This window comes from Esox lucius, chromosome 8 (assembly GCF_011004845.1).
Source record: "Esox lucius isolate fEsoLuc1 chromosome 8, fEsoLuc1.pri, whole genome shotgun sequence".
Taxonomy (NCBI): Eukaryota; Metazoa; Chordata; class Actinopteri; order Esociformes; family Esocidae; genus Esox; species Esox lucius.
Window position 1 is genome coordinate 20,719,064 of NC_047576.1, and position 19,733 is coordinate 20,738,796.

The 19,733-nt window shown below is 45.2% G+C and overlaps 1 protein-coding gene across 8 annotated transcripts in view; it reads right to left on the reverse strand.

Annotated features, from left to right (window-relative positions):
• The window catches only part of palld (palladin, cytoskeletal associated protein), a 73,147-nt gene that overhangs the window by 26,577 nt on the left and 26,837 nt on the right, over positions 1 to 19,733 (reverse strand). For 3 of the 8 annotated variants that reach the window (XM_020049105.3, XM_020049101.3, XM_020049103.3), the window contains exons 3-11: positions 17,897 to 18,072; positions 17,719 to 17,779; positions 16,787 to 16,904; positions 16,559 to 16,627; positions 15,286 to 15,427; positions 15,105 to 15,131; positions 14,254 to 14,394; positions 13,071 to 13,425; positions 12,232 to 12,267 (exon numbers count right to left, since the gene is read on the reverse strand). In XM_020049105.3, coding sequence (XP_019904664.3) covers positions 12,232 to 12,267; positions 13,071 to 13,425; positions 14,254 to 14,394; positions 15,105 to 15,131; positions 15,286 to 15,427; positions 16,559 to 16,627; positions 16,787 to 16,904; positions 17,719 to 17,779; positions 17,897 to 18,072 — 1,125 coding nt within the window. Of the gene's footprint in view, positions 1 to 4,221; positions 4,380 to 12,231; positions 12,268 to 13,070; positions 13,426 to 14,253; positions 14,395 to 15,104; positions 15,132 to 15,285; positions 15,428 to 16,558; positions 16,628 to 16,786; positions 16,905 to 17,718; positions 17,780 to 17,896; positions 18,073 to 19,733 lie in introns of those variants that run through there. The other 5 variants (XM_020049102.3, XM_020049104.3, XM_010872154.5 and 2 more) reach the window with 4 other exon arrangements.

Here is a 19,733-nt window from a genome sequence, read left to right on the forward strand (position 1 = left end):
AAAATGTCAATGTTCTGGAGTGGCCCAGTCAAAACCCAGACCTCAATCCAACTGAGAATATGTGAAAGGAGTTGAAAATTGTAGTTCACCGAAGGTCTCCATCCAATTTGATGGAGCTTGAGCAGTTTAGCAAAGACTAATGGATAATTATTACTGTGCCCAGATATGCAATGCTGGTAGAGACGTATCCAAATGGTTGTAATTGCTGACACGGTGCTTATATTGACTTAAGTGGTGAATACTTATCACTTATTTTCTATTTTGTATTTGAAGTTAATTTTATAACAACTTGTAGATTTTACTTTTCACTTTGATATTATGGACACTTTGACATTATGGACTTTATAAATCCATTTTGATTTCATGTTGGAACACAATTTTTTTTGGAAAAGAGCAAGGAGAGTGAATAATTTGGGGAGCCTACTGACAGATGACATTTCTATTTTTCATTATGTCTGTGTAGTCAGAACAAATGCTTGTCCTGTACACGGCACCCACCACTTTAGCTCTACAGAAATAAAATATATATTGCAAACGTTTCATTCACAATTTAGACAATAAAGTATCTTCATGTTGCATACACTCTTGCTCAGTGTGAGAGACACACAGTCCAACTCTTTCACAAAGGTTCAGACATACACATTCACCTAACTCTGTAGTTTTACCTATTTAAGTTTACCGGAAGAGTCTGCAAAATGAGCTTCACAAAATTCCCAAGCCAGGCTGCAGAATTTTTACATTGGACATAAGATTAGTGGATGTGATAAACTTGTGAGCATGATAAACCTCTATCAGCAAAGTCAGATTAGGCCGTCAAACAGGTGTACAGTGGGCAGAACAAGTATTTGATACACTGCCAATTCTGCAGGTTTTCCTACTGACAAAGCATGTAGAAGTCTGTAATTTTTATCATAGGTACACTCCAACTGTGAGAGACAGAATCTAAAACAAAAATCAAGAAAATCACATATGATTTTTAAATAATTAATTTGCATTTTATTACATGACATAAGATTTGATCATAAGTAAGAATTCCGGCTCTCACAGACCTGTTAGTTTTTCTTTAAGAAGCTCTCCTGTTATCCACTCATTACCTGTATTAACTGCACCTGTTTGAACTCGTTACCTATATAAAAGACACCAACCTTTCCACAATGGCCAAGAACAGAGAGCTGTGTAAGGACATCAGGGATAAAATTGTAGACCTACACAAGGCTGGGATGGGCTACAGGACAATAGGCAAGCAGCTTGGTGAGAAGCTGTTCAAGATGACGGTCAATCTCCCTCGGTCTGGGGCTCCATGCAAGATCTCACCTCGTGGGGCATCAATGATCATGAGGAAGGTGAGGGATCATCCCAGAACTACACGACATGACCTGGTCAATGACCTGGAGAGCTGGGAGCACAATCTCAAAGAAAACCATTACTAACACACTACGCCGTCATGGATTAAAATCCTGCAGCACTCGCATGGTCCCCCTGCTCAAGCCAGCGCATGTCCAGGCCCGTCTGAAGTTTGCCAATGACCATCTGGATGATCCAGAGGAGGAATGGGAGAAGGTCATGTGGTCTGATGAGACAAAAATAGAGCTTTTTGGTCTAAACTCCACTCGCCGTGTTTGGAGGAAGGAGAAGGATGAGTACAACCCCAAGAACACCATCCCAACCGTGAAGCATGGAGGTGGAAACATCATTCTTTGGGGATGCTTTTCTGCAAAGAGGTCAGGACGACTGCACCGTATTGAGGGGAGGATGGATGGGGCCATGTATTGCGAGATCTTGGCCAACAACTTCCTTCCCTCAGTAAGAGCATTGTTTCGGGTCTTGCCTGGGTCTTCCAGCATGACAACGACCCGAAACACGCAGCCAGGGCAATTAAGGAGTGGCTCCGTAAGAAGCATCTCAAGGTCCTGGAGTGGCCTAGCCAGTCTCCAGACCTGAACCCAATAGAAAATCTTTGGAAGGAGCTGAAAGTCTGTATTGCCCTGCGACAGCCCCAAAACCTGAAGGATCTGGAGAAGGTCTGTATGGAGGAGTGGGCCAAAATCCCTGCTGCAGTGTGTGCAAACCTGGTCAAGAACTACAGGAAACGTATGATCTCTGTAATTGCAAACAAAGGTTTCTGTACCAAATATTAAGTTCTGCTTTTCTGATGTAACAAATACTTATGTCATGCAATAAAATGCAAATTAATTACTTAAAAATCATACCAAGTGACTTTCTAAATTTTTGTTTTAGATTCCGTCACTCACAGTTGAAAATTACAGACTTCTACATGCTTTGTAAGTGGGAAAACCTGCAAAATCGGCAGTGTTTCAAATACTTGTTCTCCCCACTGTATGCTCTGCCACACGACTATAAAAATCACACAACCTTCACAAAACCTATTAGGATATTTGGAAAGAGAGTATTCTAAGAGGCCAAATTACCTCATTTTCCACTTCAAGGAGCATGTAGGCCAACCCGACAGGGTTCACCCTTTGACCTGATCTACCTCACAGGGTGACTCACCAGCACCACTCTACGAACCCCAGACACCCACCCACTCCTCAGCACAAGATTAACCCACAACTGCCTTGTTCCCCGCGACTCATTTGTTCCCAATTTAACTAAGTGCTATTAGTGAGGAGAGCTAGAGGAGACACAGAGGAGTGGTCCAACTTTCCACAGACATTTCATACCTCCCCTAGACTCGGGTTCTAGCTCAGTTCAACTGGAGCAGCCTCATTGGCAGGAGTAGTCAGTGACATTTTTTATTTAGACAAAGGAAACCAGAAAAGCACACGGTAAATGAAATGTATCGCTTTTTTTTAATACTCCAGAGCCTTCTCTCTCTTTCTCCTCTTCTCCCTCTTTAATTTTCACCGTCTTTGTTTTAGACTTCAAATTTTTAGAACCTCTCCATGTTTCTCTGTTTCCCTTCCCTCTGTCGGTACTCCCCCCCTCTCTGGGTCTAATTGCACACACACCACATAAAACACAACCACACTGTTTTCCTTCTCCCCATATTTAAAAGCTGCACAAAGCGTGTCGCTCATTCCAACCACACTAGCAATTCAGCTCCAGACCCTATTCTCTCCCCCTCTCTCTCCTTTCTGTCTCCCCATTTCTCTTTGAGTCTCCTCCCATCTCTCTCTACCCCATCTCCCCTTGCTTTCTCTCACTTTAATTCCATCCCTCCCTCCCTCCCCCTGTCAACCTCTCTCTGTCAAGTAAGATGGAGAGTGTTTTTCTGTATTGCAGGAATGCTCAGGACATTCTTCCTGGGATTGGAATGGGAAAGACATCGCCATCAAATAGGATTAACAGCAGGAGAGGGAGGAGAGAGGAGAGCTACAGAAAGGGAGAGGAAGGGAGGGGTGTAGAAACAAAAGGACTCCGTGCAGGACTAGAGCCAAACCTGTCATTCCTATTCTCACCTGAGAGACACTATTGTATTAACTAATCCACCGGATTCCACAGTGGCACCACATCAGTGACCTATATAAAAACACCCCTGGTCTCTCACCACCAGTGCTGTATTCACACAACCTACACTTAAGGAACAGACACTATACTTCTGTCATTCCTACATCAGCTCGCACTACCGCTCTTCACCAAACTCACAACTCTGAACCCCATCAGTAAAGCAGCCCTCTGCACTCTTTCCAGACTAACCACGTCCCAGAGCCTCCATTAAATGAATGGGTTTCTATCTCTGCCTCTCGGTGTCCTATAAACCACACATCCATACTCCGGCACATGCTTTTAGCATTAACTGCTTGGGCGGCTGGCAGAGCAGACAGAAACGAAGAAAAGGCATTCCTGGCTCTCCTGCTCTATCATTTGTGTCTGTCCTCATTCTGCTCTCCATCAGTCGCTCTCTTAATACAGCCCTTTGAGTTCACAGAAGCATAAATGACAGCCAGTGATTTTAACAGCAGATTTAGCTCATCAAGTTTTACCACAGCAAAAAAGAACAATGGTAACACTGTGTTTAATTGAAACAGTGAGGTAAGCATGAATCAACACTGGCTGTGCTAATGTCCTGTGTTGTTGTTGTGTTCTCACCCTCTAATGAACTGAACTTGACAGAGAGCTAATGAAAAGCATGTTGCTGCTGGCTGCTCCTCCTCCCCAGTCTTCCCTCTTTCTCCCTGTTTCCACATACTCTCACTTTCACTTAAATTTGACAAAAGTTGTCCATCATTTAGTTTAGAAAGTTGTAATAAAGAGTAATACCTTCTGTAGTGCTGCCCAGGTGAGTGTGTCAGTCTGTGGCTCAGGTATTCCCCAGGAGGAGTGTGTGTGTGTTTGTGTGTGTATGGCTGTTTCTGTGCCGGTCTGCCAGGTAGCGGAGCAGCATATATAGAGCAGGAAGCAGCCAGACGGTGACAGACTTTAGCCTCCCAGCCCCTCTCTCTCTGTCTCTCTCTCTGTCTCTCTCTCGCTCTCTTTCTCTCCGCATGAGTCAGCCTGATCCTGTCTGAGAACTCCTCTTTCACAATAAAAGCTACTCTTTCTCAATAAAAGCTCAGCAACACGACTCACTGATCTTGAGACCTCCCATTCAGAACAAGGCTCCAAGAATGACCACAGAGAACAGATTAAAAGTAATAAAGAGATATTGTAAAAGAATGTGAGAGGTAGAAGGCGATGATCAAATTCACAATACATTACTGTCCCTGTTGGGTGTTGATGCAAATCTGTAGCATGTTCTCTGTCATTTTGGGGGAATGTTTCTTAATAAACAAATGATGTATTTCCTATTCCTGCTTAGGTGTTTAATGTCTATTTTTAGGAGGGCCTCTGTTCCCTATCGCATCTGCTCCTTTCACTCAGCGGATGGAGATGATTCATGAAAGAACAATACGGGGTTTGGGGAGGAGGGCTCAGTCATCTCTCCAGAGGCGAGTCACACTGTCAGTGTGTGTATCTCACTTGTGAAAGGTTCACTCACAGTGTCAACTCTTCTGTTGTGATGTACGCACTAGATTGTTGACTTTACAATATGTCACAGACACTACGCAATTCTTATCACTCTGTCCAGCTACTTTGGGGGAGGTTGTGTCTAGGAATCCTGGGCGTTAGGATGCGATCCCGAGCTGTATGCTTATCGGTTCTGACACATACACACGTCTCACACCAGGACAAACATCTGGACAGCAGTTAAAATCACTGTTTGATTGACTTGATGCAGAAACAATGTGAGTCTGAACAGCGTGTCTGGCTGCTAGGGCATCTCTTTGTTTAGCATACCATCCTCTCTTCAGGGAAACAGGCCCTGAACACTGGGGACCTCTGAGATCCTCCATTTTCATTCCGTCAACTGACAGACACATGCTCCTCACTATCTCTCTCTCACTCCCCCTTTCTCCCTTGACATCTCTTCCTTTATTTTTCTCTGTGTTTGTAGCTCCCTTTTACAACTATGTTTACCTCTCTCTCTGTTTTCCATTTCCCTGTATTATAACAGTCAGCGCTACTAACTATTTTCCTTATTTGGAAACCTGCTTCATTCCCTGCTGGTCACTATAACACAAATCGGCCAATCCAGAGCCCAGCTACAGCTCTCTCAGCCAATCCTGCAGCTTGCCATGTCCTTTTAAGGACGGCCCAAATCTGATGAAGCCTGGGGATTGTTGAGGTATTATTCAGTCTTCCTATTTTCTAAACCCGTAGTGGGGCATTCCCACTTCTTTATTTGTTTCTTGTCTATTCATATACTGTAATTCTTTTATTAGATTGGACAGTGAGGAAAAGGGGGGGGGTGTGCTAAAATAGCAGTGGGCCACATTTGAACCCAATGCTTGCAGTGGAGCATGTGCTAAAGAGGCAGAGGCCCAGACCGCTAACCCGTCTCAGGCTTCGCCTTCCTGCTTTCTATGTCTCCTTGGTTTCTTCTACTTCTACTCATCCATTATCTTTCAAGAAAGTTTTCTATTCTCTGCCTTGTCTCTGGCAGACACATTTATTCACGCTACCTCTCACTTTTTCACACTCGCACATTTAGGGCAACAAATGCTATCAATCAGAGAGCCGATAAGCAACACAATTTGTGTATACATCACTGGGATGACATGAATGGAATACCTCAAGTTGAAAATAAACCTCAGGTGTGTCTTGAGCTTACCAGGCAGTTTTTGACTGAAGGCACAGAGTTCTGTGTGTTTAAACTCAGTGCTATACGCTTCTCTCTAACATACGTTTCCCCGCTTTCCATAAAACCACACGCCTCTACAAGAAAGTGATTGTTAATGCACCATTAGAGAGTTTACAAGCTACACCTCATAAAAAAACAAGGCCTCTGTTGGTTGTGAATACAGCTCTGAGTCAAACTACAATATGTGACAAAGCCTGGCACAACCACAATCTTAGGAAAGAATGGTCCATAAACACGATCCTGAACGCAAAGGGTGGAATGTGGACCACACTAATCCATGTATGTTGCATGTGGCTCGGTTGATTGTTTCAACATATTATTAAATTATACCAGGTATACCACAAGCACGCCAATATTCAAACACGTCTTTTGACTTGTGTATGAAACCTATTTAAAAAGGTCTCAGAGTGAGTGAAGTAACTGATTAAAATGCTACTCATTACATTTATAAAATCTGTAGGAATATTTTGCTCCATATTGTTTAAGTGGTGTAGTTTCTTTAGGTATTGTCAAATAAAATCTCATTAAACAAATGTAATAGTGTATGTAATGCGTCAACATTCCAAAGCATAAGTCACAAAATCACATCTGAAATTACCTCGGAGTAGATAAAGACTCAAATTATCCAGGCACCTCAGTAAACAGTTTATAGTTTGTGTGTGTTAGAGGAAAAAGAAATAGAGAGATAGAGAGAGAGGGAGGGAGAGAGAGAGAAAGAGAAAATAATTTGTAACCAAACGGTTGTTGAATGTGGCCTTCAGTTTGTTTCAGTTGTTGACTGTTACCCTGGCTACAACAACCTCAGGGAGGTTAAAGAGGCCACAATCTTTTAATCAGTGTGGTATGACAATTATGCAGCCGGCATGAGTTTGAATGGCAATGGGTCAGTCCACATGCAATTTAGAGCACATTTAGGGGATTAGTAGCTTCCGCATCTCTACCACTCTGTAGGAGTCTGCAGGCTTCACACACACACATGGTGTCACTTACAGCCAAGCAGGCTGTTGTTCTAAGCTCCTGCATGTTTGGGATTGGTAGCCCAGTGTGTGTGTGTGTGTGTGTGTGTGTGTGTGTGTGTGTGTGTGAGAGAGAGAGAGGGTCATACATTTTAGTCAGGAATGTTAGTTCCTGGATGCTACAAAGGTGAACGTGCCACATGGCAACGTTGTGACCATGCATAGTCATTTGCTGGCGGCATTTTAACTCATAACAAGCCCCTTTGACCTCTGACCCCAGTCAGATAATTGTTGCACCCTGTCTGCCAGGTGGCCCACACCTTCCACTTCCTTTACCATTGAAACACAGGGCCAAAACATGACTGTGCTGATGTGACTGGATTGTTCTTTGGTTTCACAAGTCTGAATCAGCTATTACAAAACCAAGCAAGCACACACACACACACACACACACACTGCTCTCTCTTTTTCTTCCTTTATTCTCGTCTCTATTCTGTTTATTTCAGTTTTCTTTCCTTCTCTCTCTGTTTTTCGTCATCTCTACACTATTCCTCTGTGTATGTTCTCTCTACTCTCTGTTCGTCTGTCTCGCGCAGAAGCTGGTAGGTAGTCAATTTACGGTAGGACTTATGAAAGTTAAGTCTGGAACAGTGACGATTAACCCAACTGACAATGATGACCCTTCCACCCAAACTCTGCCGTGGGGTTCTGAGCGGAACTAAAGCATTATTTTGCCATCACAGTGACAGGCTCACAGTACGCCCCATCATGACCTCATAATCAACAACCTGTTTTTAGACTCACCAGAACTCAACTAGACAACCACATTTCAACCAGTCTTTAATCAAGGTTTGAGTTACGAAGGTTATGGTTTTGTTATGTCATATTTTTATGTTCAGATTGTGAGCGGGTTATGACAAGGCAGAGTTGAGGTTGTGTAAATTGCTGATCTGTGCTTGACTCTGATGCTTTTCACGATGCGTAATCCATAGATAATTTAAAGCAAACAGGAAGATGAAGACTGGTGAAAACTTTCACAGAAGGTTTGCCAGAGAAGGCTCAGAGGCAGATAAAGCGAAAGCAGTTTCTTAAATGAATACGTGCAAGAGAACAATTTCAGCTGTCAGATTTTAACTCGCTGTCTTGTGAAACGGTGATTAACATGTACAATGTTTGCAGGTTTAATTATTGCTTGTGTGTTTGACAATGCCCACCCACAGAATAAGAGTTGGGTTATAATCTAATGTTGTACCCATGCTGACCCGCCGAGGCCCCCCTAGGAGGTACAACCCACAGTTTGGAAACCACTGGAATATAGTAAATGTTGACAGTAATCAACAGCATGGGAATTAAGAAACTGAAGATGTGCCACACAGAATTTCGGTAAAACCCAGACACTGGTTCCACAAAAGTGGCAAGGAATTGTTGATTCCTCAAAAAGCACATATGCACACAGTTTCTTAGCTCCTACTAGCAGAGACATGTCATGGTCCATTTCACACCCAAAGGGTTATTGTGAAATGTCACATTGATCCTAGAAAGCTCATAATGGACGTTAGTGACACTCCATCCATCATATATCCAGACACGAGGGGGCAAACCGCAGGCCAATACAGACGAACCCACACACACGCACACACACACACACACACACACACACACACACACACACACACACACACACACACACACACACACACACACACACACACACAACTGATCTGATTTACATGTTCCAGATGTTCCCAGACCAGTGTGATATGGTTGTATACATGGCTGCGCGTGTCACTTTAAACCGCTGTAAGAGCCTAAAACGTAAATCTGTAAAGAGCATACAGATTCTCTCCAAAATGGCAGCCCAGTGAATTCACACTGATAAGACACAGTAGGTCCAAGCGGAGTGATTTATGACCTGCCTCGTGGCATGGTAACTGACCCAACAGCCTTTTATGGCTTAATAACATTGACCTATATAAACTACTTCAGGCCTTTAAGACCAGAAACAGACTCACCCAGTTTATCCTCCTACCTTATCTCTTTACTGTGTCTCTATTTCTCTTTCACCAGTCATTCATAGCACACACTGACTGACATTAGACTAACTGGCCGGATGACTGGTTGACTTACCGGCTGGCTGACTGACTGAAGTGAGTGACTAGCCTTGTATGGAGATAGAATACCGTGATCCGTAAATACACAGCATACAATCCTCACATGTAAACCATGATCCGTAAATACACAGCATACAATCCACACATGTAAACTGTGATAAGTAAATGCACAGCAGTGAATCCATGATTGTAAACCAAGGTTCGTATTTACAAAGCATTAAACTCACAAATGCGTATTTGGAAACCAAAAGAAAAGAGAAGTCAATGTATGTCACTATCTACAAACAAACACTACCTGACTCATATTTCTCAAATAGAATTTGTATAAATGCAAACCGATTTGTCAGTCAACATTTTCATGTTAGAGTGTGCTTTTGTGGATGAAGTTGTGTGTGGATTGGTTTACATTTGTGCACAAGATTTTGGCAGCTATGTTCCAAGTTCAGGTCACAACTTACCAATAACTGGAGATGAACAACCACAGTTGGTTAGTGAACGTTAGTTGGCATTAGTAGTCACTAGCACAGTATTGTACTGTCTGTAGCTAGCTAAAACCAATAAGTAGTCATCACTGTGTGCTTAGGTGATTGGATGGAAGTCACCAAGATATTCTACTACATTACGAGATGTGTTTTGTTTACATTACTAGTGGTCTTGTTTACATTTGTGGATTGTTGACCTGTGACCTGAACTCAGAACACAACTGCCAATATTCTGTGCACACATGTAAACCAATTACGCACACAACTTGATTCCCAAAAGCACACTCAACAATTCTAACATGAAAGTGCAACAAATCTGGTTTAGAAATATGAGTCATGTAGTGTTTGTTTGTGGACAGTGACTTACATATGTGATTTACTTTTTACAATGATCTGTATATACGAACCTTGGTTTACAATCATGGATTTGCTGCTGTGTATATACGAATCATGGTTTACATGTGTGGATTGTATGCTGTGTATTTATGAATCATGGCTCACATTTGTGAGTTGTATGCTCTGAATACAAACATTTTGGCATTATTCCATCTCCACAAACTTGTCCCCAAGCTATTGGGCACAGCACATGTACGTAAGTTGAATTTAGTGAGAGTGACTGTATCATTCTATGGGAGCGAATTAACAGTGAAGTATGCGTCATCCTTAGGTTTTAGCCTATCAAAATACTCTGAGGCGTGGCTCCAAATGGAACAGAGTCTGGACCTATGATAAAGTTAAAAAGCACAGGACTCCCTGTCTGTCTGACTGGCCCAACTCCCTTTCCCTCCAGCCCAGAAGTAGTGCAGACTGTCAGCAGGTGTTTCCCCAGACCGCGTCTCCTGCAGCCACCCCATCCTGCCAAATCACACAGCAACTTTCTCTCCCCAACCAAGCACAGTTGAGGCAACTCTGAGATAGCATCAACAGCAGACATTTTTAAACACTACTAATTAAGAAACTGGCCAATCCACAGCTATGAGGGCAAGGCAGTGTGAGGCATTAATAACAGATAAACAGATAATAACATGTTTGAGATGTCTGTGATGCTATAGTCCATCCTTCTGGAACAGCACTCTAAAACCACTTCCAGCCTTCTGAATCAAATACTTCAGTTAAAGCAGAACAAGACCGGTGTTCAGAACGCTCTATTAAAAGAATCAGTTAAAACACAGTCCTAGTTACCTTACTGGCTGCAGTGAAATGGAGATGTTGCGTGATACAGCTTCGTTTTAGATTTTGGAGACAGAGAGCCAAGATTGTGGGGTCATAGTTTCCATTCAATCCCAAATGGATTCACTGCAGTTAGGCAAAACTACTAATTCAGACGTCAAATTAAAGTTACTTTAGAGACCCTCAAATCAAATCCAGCAAACATAAAAACAGGACTGCATCAGATGCAGTAAAAGTCACACAACAGGATCACTGTTCAATGGCCACAGACCTAGGCACTGTGGAACTGCTGCTTCAACATTGTGCAATGGCATGCACTTTATAGAACCATGGAAAAACGCTGATGTTTTCAGGACGTTTACAAAAGAGCAAACGAGAGGCACTGAACTCCACAGTGGGGTCAGAGGTTAAATTTCAGTAATGGCCAGGGCCCCGGCTTTTTTCGTAATCATTATAATATCTATTTTGTTACAACCTATTCTTATAGCTAAAACGTCGGAAGGAGGGTCAAAGAGCAGGACATGCCTCCTCCGATTTATGGCCCACTAAGGCAAGTCATGCTGTTTCTTATGATCAGGCTGCTTGCTTAGCCAGAAAGTTAGTCAAAACAATGTGGATAAACAGAAAGCTCCCTCTACTATTGACTTCCATCCGCATGTGGTACACTGACCAGCAGCAAGGACTCACTAGAGCTCTACGAAAGTGATCCTGCCAATCACCCTTTTCCTTGTCCCGGCAAAACAAGGCCAATGTTTATCAGCAATTGAAGACTCCAGGTCACGACCTCCTGCGACACACCCATCAGAACTCTGCCAACACTCCCAAAGGTCACCAGGGGATAGAAAGCGAGTGAACGTCTAGGTTAGCACGACAAAGTGCACTGACCCCTGGGTAATGTCAGGGCTGCTGTTTTTACTGGGTAATTACAGAGTCAATGTGGAGGAGGAAGGGGCAGGTCGCTTCCCTCTGCAAACCTCAAAGAGGAGCGCTGATCGTTCTGGGCAGCTATGCAGAGAAAACCTCCGTTAAGGATGTACGTTATGATGATCCTGATTCATGCAGGAACTCCAGCCGGCAGAATAATGTGAATGTGACAACACATCGGTCTGATCCCTGCATTACTCCAAATACACTGGCAAACGATAGGAATGTATTCATATCACACCCAGAAAGCCTCACCCAGATCCAGGTCAGGCCCAGAACAGACTAGACCCAGAACAGACAAGATTCAGACCCAGAACAAAACCTAGACCCAGACCAGATCAGAACCATATCAGACCAGAACCAGACAAGACCCTTAACAAAACCTAGAACCAGACCAGACCAGATCAGAACAAGACCAGAACCAGACCCACCCCTCAGTTCTTTACCTGTAATGTTCTGTCTCCTTCTCTATGTCCACCGCTCTGGAAGCATAGAGGACACAATGTCAACATTCATTAAGAGGTACAAAAAGAGGCATCCAATAGGAAGCCAAAGCACCAACACACATGCCACATACAATGAGAACATGAGCCCTACGCATCATTCAAGCTGCACATGCACCCAGTCTCAGACCACGAAACAACCAGAGCATCTCTCACGAAAGCAGAAGACAGAAATCATGCCTGAAGTACCAAATCCAACAAACAAAGATCAGAAGCTAGGTTATAAAGCTCAATACATAGCCAGACATAACAGCCCTGAAACATGAATGGAAGGGTGCGCTATCAGTCAGCCCCCCCCCCACCCCCATAACACATATAAGCCGTAGTTCCACAACAACAAAGAAATGATACCCAAGGCCTGGGATAAAACACAGGAGCAAGCCGGGATGCCTGGTCCTTTCACACACAGGAGAACACAAAGAGACAACAGCACAACAGAACAGAAGCCAAACACACAGATCTGTTTCAGCCACAGAGCTGCTGCCAGGCCGGATTTGGAACACCACATAAACGCTGACACCATCATAAAGAGACCGGAATGCTTCTGTTCCCGACGCCGGGATTCCCCTCTTCACAAGCTGAATACACCCAGATTCCTGACCCATCGTAAAACACTTTACTGGAGTCAACATGCCAGTTTAAATCAGCCATTACATGTGACAGGGTACGGGGTCAAAGGGTAGCAAGGGAATGGGATGCGGAGGGCCAAACCGGTAATAGCAGCAGGATAGGGGTCCAGGGGTGTGGCAGCATGGGAGGATGGATGAGGGGGGGGCACTCACAGTTTAGGCTTGGCGGGCAGCGGGGGAGCTTCCTTCACCGTGGGCGGAGACACCTTGGCCGGGCCCTGGAGGTCGGCAGCTGGCTCCGGGGGAGGCAGGCTGGAGGAAGCCTGGGGCAGGTTGCCCGCCCGGCCGTTCTGAAGGACCTTGTTGGGAGGCGGTGCCGACACACGGGGCCAGATTTCCAGCTCATTCACGTGGAAACCCTCGGAGCTGGCGCTGGGCTGGGCCTTAGGTGGCACCTCCAAAAGGCTGATCTCTGTCGGCGGGGGAGGGGGTGGGGGGAAGGCCTGGGCGTCCTCGAAGACAGAGTCGTCCCCGGAGGCCAAGCCGTTGCTGGTCGAGTTGTATGTCGCTGGGAGGGGGAGAGGCCAGGAGATTAACCCCCAGCAGTGCCCCTCCGACACAGAACACTACTACCCCCAGCAGAGCCCAGCCCCCCCCGCCATTCTCTTCATATAGCCTACTTACATGGCAGCTTAGTATTGAGTTAGACAGTAATGTGATCTCCAGTAACAGCTGTGTCCAGTCACCCTGTTTGTTTGCAGGAGGTCTAGATGTAATCCCTGTTTATTTGTCTCTTGAATACCCTCCTATTGCGTGGTGAACTGAGAGTACACAGAGCTATCAGAGAGAATAAACACGTCTCTCCCCTCCCACACTGAGGTACCTCTCCATCCTCTTCTTAGTAATGTATGTATAGATCTATGATTATCCAAGATAACAGGACCAGGACAGTCATCAGAACCAGAGTAAAAAACTAACTGGAATTCAAAACAGAGCCACCAGACCACAGAAAACCCTACCTCTATGAATCTGTCTTAAATAGCTAATACAGCGCCCCTTCAAAACTCCAGAAAAGTAGAAAAGCACTGACTTTGCTGATTCTGTAATTTCAATAAAGTATAGGATTGTCTTACCTAGTTACATTAAGATTAAATCACATAAACGTCTGCTAGATTTTTAAAATGTCATGTACAACTACCCATGTACCTTATATGAGACAGATTCCGACATGCTTCCTTTCCTCAGACCTCCTGAAATTCTCCATAAACACTATGCAAACTACAGACTAATGGCAGAGTTGATTATAACGCTGTTTGGCTAGTACATTAACAGTACTTCTGAACTACAAAATGTTTGTTTATTAAATGGTAGTTAAAACAATAGTTCTGTAGTTCACCTGTGTGGGTGTTGAAGGCCCCTCCAGTCACAAAGAGTTGGGCTGTGCTGCTGACGGAGCCGTAACGGTTGGATGCAGTGCAGCAGAACTGACCACCATCCTCAGGGAAGGCCTCCGATATCACCAGAGTACAGATCTCCTCTGGAAAAACAAACCCATCACAACAACTCATCACCAATGCTGCTGTGAAATAAACAACACCCAGTGACCGTGTTGAATTAAACTATCCTGGCAGTCAGTACGAAGACAAGTGGATACTGTGTAACAGGTGAAAGAGCCAGATCCCGACTCAGTTGATTGACCATCTTAATCTGATAGGTTACTAGTAGATGTAGAGAAATTTAGAGAGAGATTGGGAAAGTAAGAGAGAAATAAAGCCCAGGTGTTGATAGATGCGTGACTCAGCGTCTTTGAGGTTTTAACACTTGAGGTAGCTCTTTAGTCACACTGTCTCGTCTGGAACAAGATGTAAATACTGTATGCGTGTGACAGATTGAGTACAGCCGTCAGAGTTGACCAGGGATTCCACCTTATTGTCAGCTGTTGTGAGGCCTTACACACTTAGAAATGCTCCCAGGATGCCCAATGTGCCAACCTTTCACACCTCTTTAGTTATGAGATTAAGGGCAGAAGTCACAGTCCTGTTGGGTTCAACTGAAAAATGTAATAGTTTACTTAGTCATCAGATCCTCTGGTGAGGTCATCATCCCAGTTCCAAAGAGACAGAGTGATATAACAGACTGAACGCTTTTGGCGGATGATGTCATCGTCAAGAGCTGACATATGGCTGCGACTCTCGATGACCACAACATAAATTGGAATAACATATGGAAGAAGTGAGCAACTGTTACCTGGCTCGGCTGCCGAACGCGGCTCTGCTTTTCACACACAATCAAAGGGAGGCGACGCCGAGGGGAGAGAGGGGGAGGGAAAGGTTAAGACACACAACTCTTCGGGTAATGCTACATGATCTACGACCTCGAACTTCAAACACCACCACTATTTATTTAAAGCCTGCCGAGAATCTCTCACTTTTCTGCAGGATGCGGAAGTCTGGAGAGTCCTGGATGACCTGCCCCTGTCTGGACCATGTGACCTGTGGAGGTGGACAGCCTCGGACCCTGCACTCTAACACCACCACTTGACCCTCTGATGCCTGGGCGTCCTGTAGGACCTGGAAGTGGTGGAAAGAGAGAAGGATTTAAAGGGGGGTTTGGGGTGACAGATATTCGAGATAGAAGATGGGAAAGGCCAAAAAGGAGAAAGAAAGAAAGAATGGGGGGCATTGTCAGAGATAGTTGAGAGAAAGAAGGAAAGACAGAAAGAACAAAAGAGAGAGATAGTCAAGGGGTAGACATAGAAGAGGAGGGCAGAAAGAGAAAAATTTTTTTTAAAACAAAACATGGAAGTCAGAGATTATTTTGATGAGGAGACCAACAGTGTCAGTGAGCAGAATAGGATGGGGGAGGAGACCAGCAGAGACTGAGCCCAGTTCCAGCCCTGTGTATCTCAACAGGATAGCGCGGGGCTGTCCAAGACATCATCTGACAGCTGCTAGTTTTTCAGTGAGTCAGGAAGCTGTCCATGTAGAGGCATATGGATGCATTGTGTGACCCCTCCAAACACTCAACAGCTCATCTAGAGAAAGGAATCGTCATATCTATCAGCCACTGAGACTCTCTCTTGAACTGGGTGAATGTATATGTGTGCGTGTCCATGAGGGTATTGACTTTGTCTGGGAATGGGATTGTTTTTTGGGACCACCAGGGTTGAATGTGCGTGATTGTGTATGTTAATACCTGTGTGTGTGTGTGTGTGTGTGCATGTGTGTGTGATAGCCAGACTGACATCACACCCCTGACTACAACCGAAACAAGCACATCCTCTCTGGGAGATGATTAGAGTTCCTCAGTTCCTGGAGGAGGGGGTGAAGACAAACAAACGTCTTTCTTTAATGAGATGGAAAATGATTTGTGGCCTGCATAGCTGGATGGGAATGAAACCGCCCTGACCCCTGTGGGTCTGGCAGGCCTGTTTGATGCTCTGCCTCGGTGCGCTCTCATCACGCCATCACACACACAACATGACGCACGACCTGGGGTGGGGGGCTGGATGGGGGGCTGTGGGTTCCAGAACAGTTAAACCAGGAGGCCCCCCACTTAATCTGAACGTAATGTGTAATCTGGCCCCTGACGTTAAAAGCCACAGCTTGATGCTGTGTTGTTACAGGGAGACGGAGCGTGTCAGCGTCTGCATATCGTGTGTTTGCGAGCCATACGTTTCCTATAACGCCAGAGGACTTTACCTTGGTGAAGACAGGGGGCGCTGCAACAGGACCATCGCCTCCACAGTGGGTAGACACTGGACTCTGCACCTGAAGGAAAAACATTTAGGCATGTAACCTGAAAATTCCAGCATCCATCCTGAGAGAATATTTCCTTGTGTTTGACATTTTTCAGAGACTTGTCGTTAGTCAGAATGACCCTTTCAGATTGTGCGTGTGTGTTTGTGTAAATGTGTGGGCGTGTCCTACCCGGTGTGGGGGGGCAGACAGGGGTTGGACCAGGGCGGAGCGGTGAGGTAGGACCTCAGGGCTCTTGGTTGATGGTGAATGAATGGACAGGGAAATAGAAGTGGTCTTCTTCTGGACCCTAAAACAGACACAGCTTCAGGTTCGTTCCTTGGGGATGTCAACACATTTATTGAGAAGCCATTTTAAAGTAAACCAAACTGTGCTAAAACAGATATAATCACCTGAGAGAAGAGAGATGTAGTCCAAAACACATTCTACTGTACCTAATACTCTTTACCTACTACTCTGTTTGTGCAGTGATTGCCTGCTCGCACGTGTAAATCTATTAACACACCAGAAACGCAGTTTGCACCTTATAAATGACTATGGAGCCTATGAAAATTGTCTCCCCAAGAACTAAGATTAGGTCAGTGGGAACGAGAGCCAAGGTTTGAATGAGTAAAGTGAGGAGACAAAGAGAGGGAAAGTTGCAGTAAGGATGGGGAGAGAGACACGGGACAGACAGATACACTCAGAGAAATGGTCAGGGACCGACCAGGAAGCCAGACAAACAGAAGAGAGACAGGGGACAGACAGATACACTCAGAGAAATGGTCAGGGACCAGACAAACAGAAGAGAGACAGGGAGGCATAGAAACAGAGCAGGAACAAGGGGGAGAAAGCCTATATAAGCGTATGGCCAGGACAGACAGCCGTTTCCTTATAAACCCCTGGGGACCTGTGATTATTTAAATTAGCCAGAGTTTCACTGGCCTGGGTAATAACATAATAATAGAGGTTTACAGGGCTAGTTAAATTAGAGCCGGCCCCAAGCCTGATTACTACCTAGAGGGACTAGTCAACCTGGATCCTACCACAGGGTTAAAGGGTAAGGTTCACATGATGAGTGGTGCTAAGAGGGGGATACTGAGACAGCACACACAAACACATACTGAGGCATGGTTCCTGATGTGGACGAAGATCCTTCTCCTTCTGAGTCTGAGTCTGAAGCACCTATGTGGAGGCAAAGGAGAGAAAAGGAGAGGCCTTTTAGTGAAGAGCACAGGAATTCAAATAACAGGAACTGATTTAGCGGTGAGCCCAGCGAGGTTCTGGAGGTTAAGCACCCACCCTCGATGTAGACCTCCGCGGAGGTGTTGTCAGCTCCCAGGCAGTTGGAGGCCACGCAGGTGTAGCGTCCTGTGTCGTCCTCGAAGGCCTCGGCGATCACCAGCGTGTGCAGGTCACCATCCCTCCAGATCTGGATATCGGGACAGTTGTGCAGCTCCCGCCCCTCGCAGAACCACCTGGATCCACAGACAGGGAGTCAGATGGGATTTGTTCAGTCAAACACCGTCATTAAAAAACAGCCATAGGCCCTTCTGATGCGCTGATACAGGCACAAGCCATTACTCAGGATAAAACAATTGAATTCATTTCAAGGTTCACAAATCATAAATGGGAAGAATGCGGAGGGGGCGGAGTCACAGGAGGAAATCACCTCCGGAAATCACCTCAGATCACCAAACACACCTGGAACGCCAGACAAAATGTCATTTCTGAAATTTTTCCTAGCATTCATACAAATTAAGAACAATTTCATCTGTTTGCAAGTTTTGGCTAATATGTATTATTTTACTTTACATTTATAAGTCCAACTGTTTTTTAAGAGGTCTCCCTTTTTCCACTTTTCTCAACACAAAGTCTACCGTGCAGTGTGTAGAAGGAAACGTAGTGGCGGACCATTTGTAACACATATGCCTGTACACACACCTTCACCCTCTGGGCACGGCTGACAGTGTTTCAGTACCTGCTCAAGCTCATATCTGGGGCAATGACAAAAGAGTTACGGGAAACAGGCGTAACCCCCCCCCCTCACTTTCCCCCTTCCCTCCCTCAAAGACGTCTGGGTTTCTGTCTGTCTGTCTGGAACTGTGGGACCTGCCGGATTCGATAACCCCTCAGAGGGCTTCACTCCCTCTCTGCAAACCAGGAGGAATGAGGCCCACCACAGCAAACAGACACCAGACCGTCCACCACATTAAAAACCCAGTCTGTGTCCAACGTCTGTTCACATAGCCAACGACCAACCAGACATGACACCCGCCGTCACTTCAGACACTCCTATAACCATCCGACTCCTCATGTCCTCCAATAAAATGAGGAAGTATGCTTTTCTACAGCTGTAAATGTGTTGCCAGCCCGTTAACCCTTGCTGTGAGAGGAGGTGGAGGAACGGACGAAGCACAGCTGTTCTGTTGCCTCGGTCATCCAACCTCGGGACAATTCAGCCCTCTTGGAGCGATGTATAAAAAGGCTGTGCATTCCGCTGCCTTGCTCATAAACTTGACATTATACACTCATTACATCCTGCCGGTCATAGGTCGGGACAGAATACCGTGCCAGTAACCACCCAGCTCGTACGGGCAGACAGATGAAAAGACTGACCAACTGACCCACAGGAAGGAATACAGACAGAAATATGGACAGACAGATGCCCAGGCAGACGTACACACGTAGAACAAAGGTATGGAAAAGTGATGTTATGGGCAGGTTCAGGCAGGCCAGCAGACGACCCTGTCATTATTATAATGAGATGGCAGCACATAGTTCCTTAGAACCACCAACAGCTGGAGGAGCCAAACGGTTTAGTCATCCTATTCTCACAAATGGCAATGACTCTGCCAGACTGTACTGAATGCGATAAGCAAAAGAGTTGTTCCCTGTCAAATGTCTCAGCCCGGTAAGCAGGCTAAGATATCTTAACGCGGAGTCCCCGGAACTGCTATGGCCACAGTTCCAACCCCTCACCGCACTAAAATTGGGCCTGGATTTCTTCCTTATCGTACCAAGTGAAAATGAGGGAAAGTTGGCAAGCAACAACTTATCGTCCAGGAAGACAGTTAGTTGAGTGTTGAGTGATAGGAGCCAGATCAGGTTCATGACACGTGGCCTCAGGTAGGAAGGC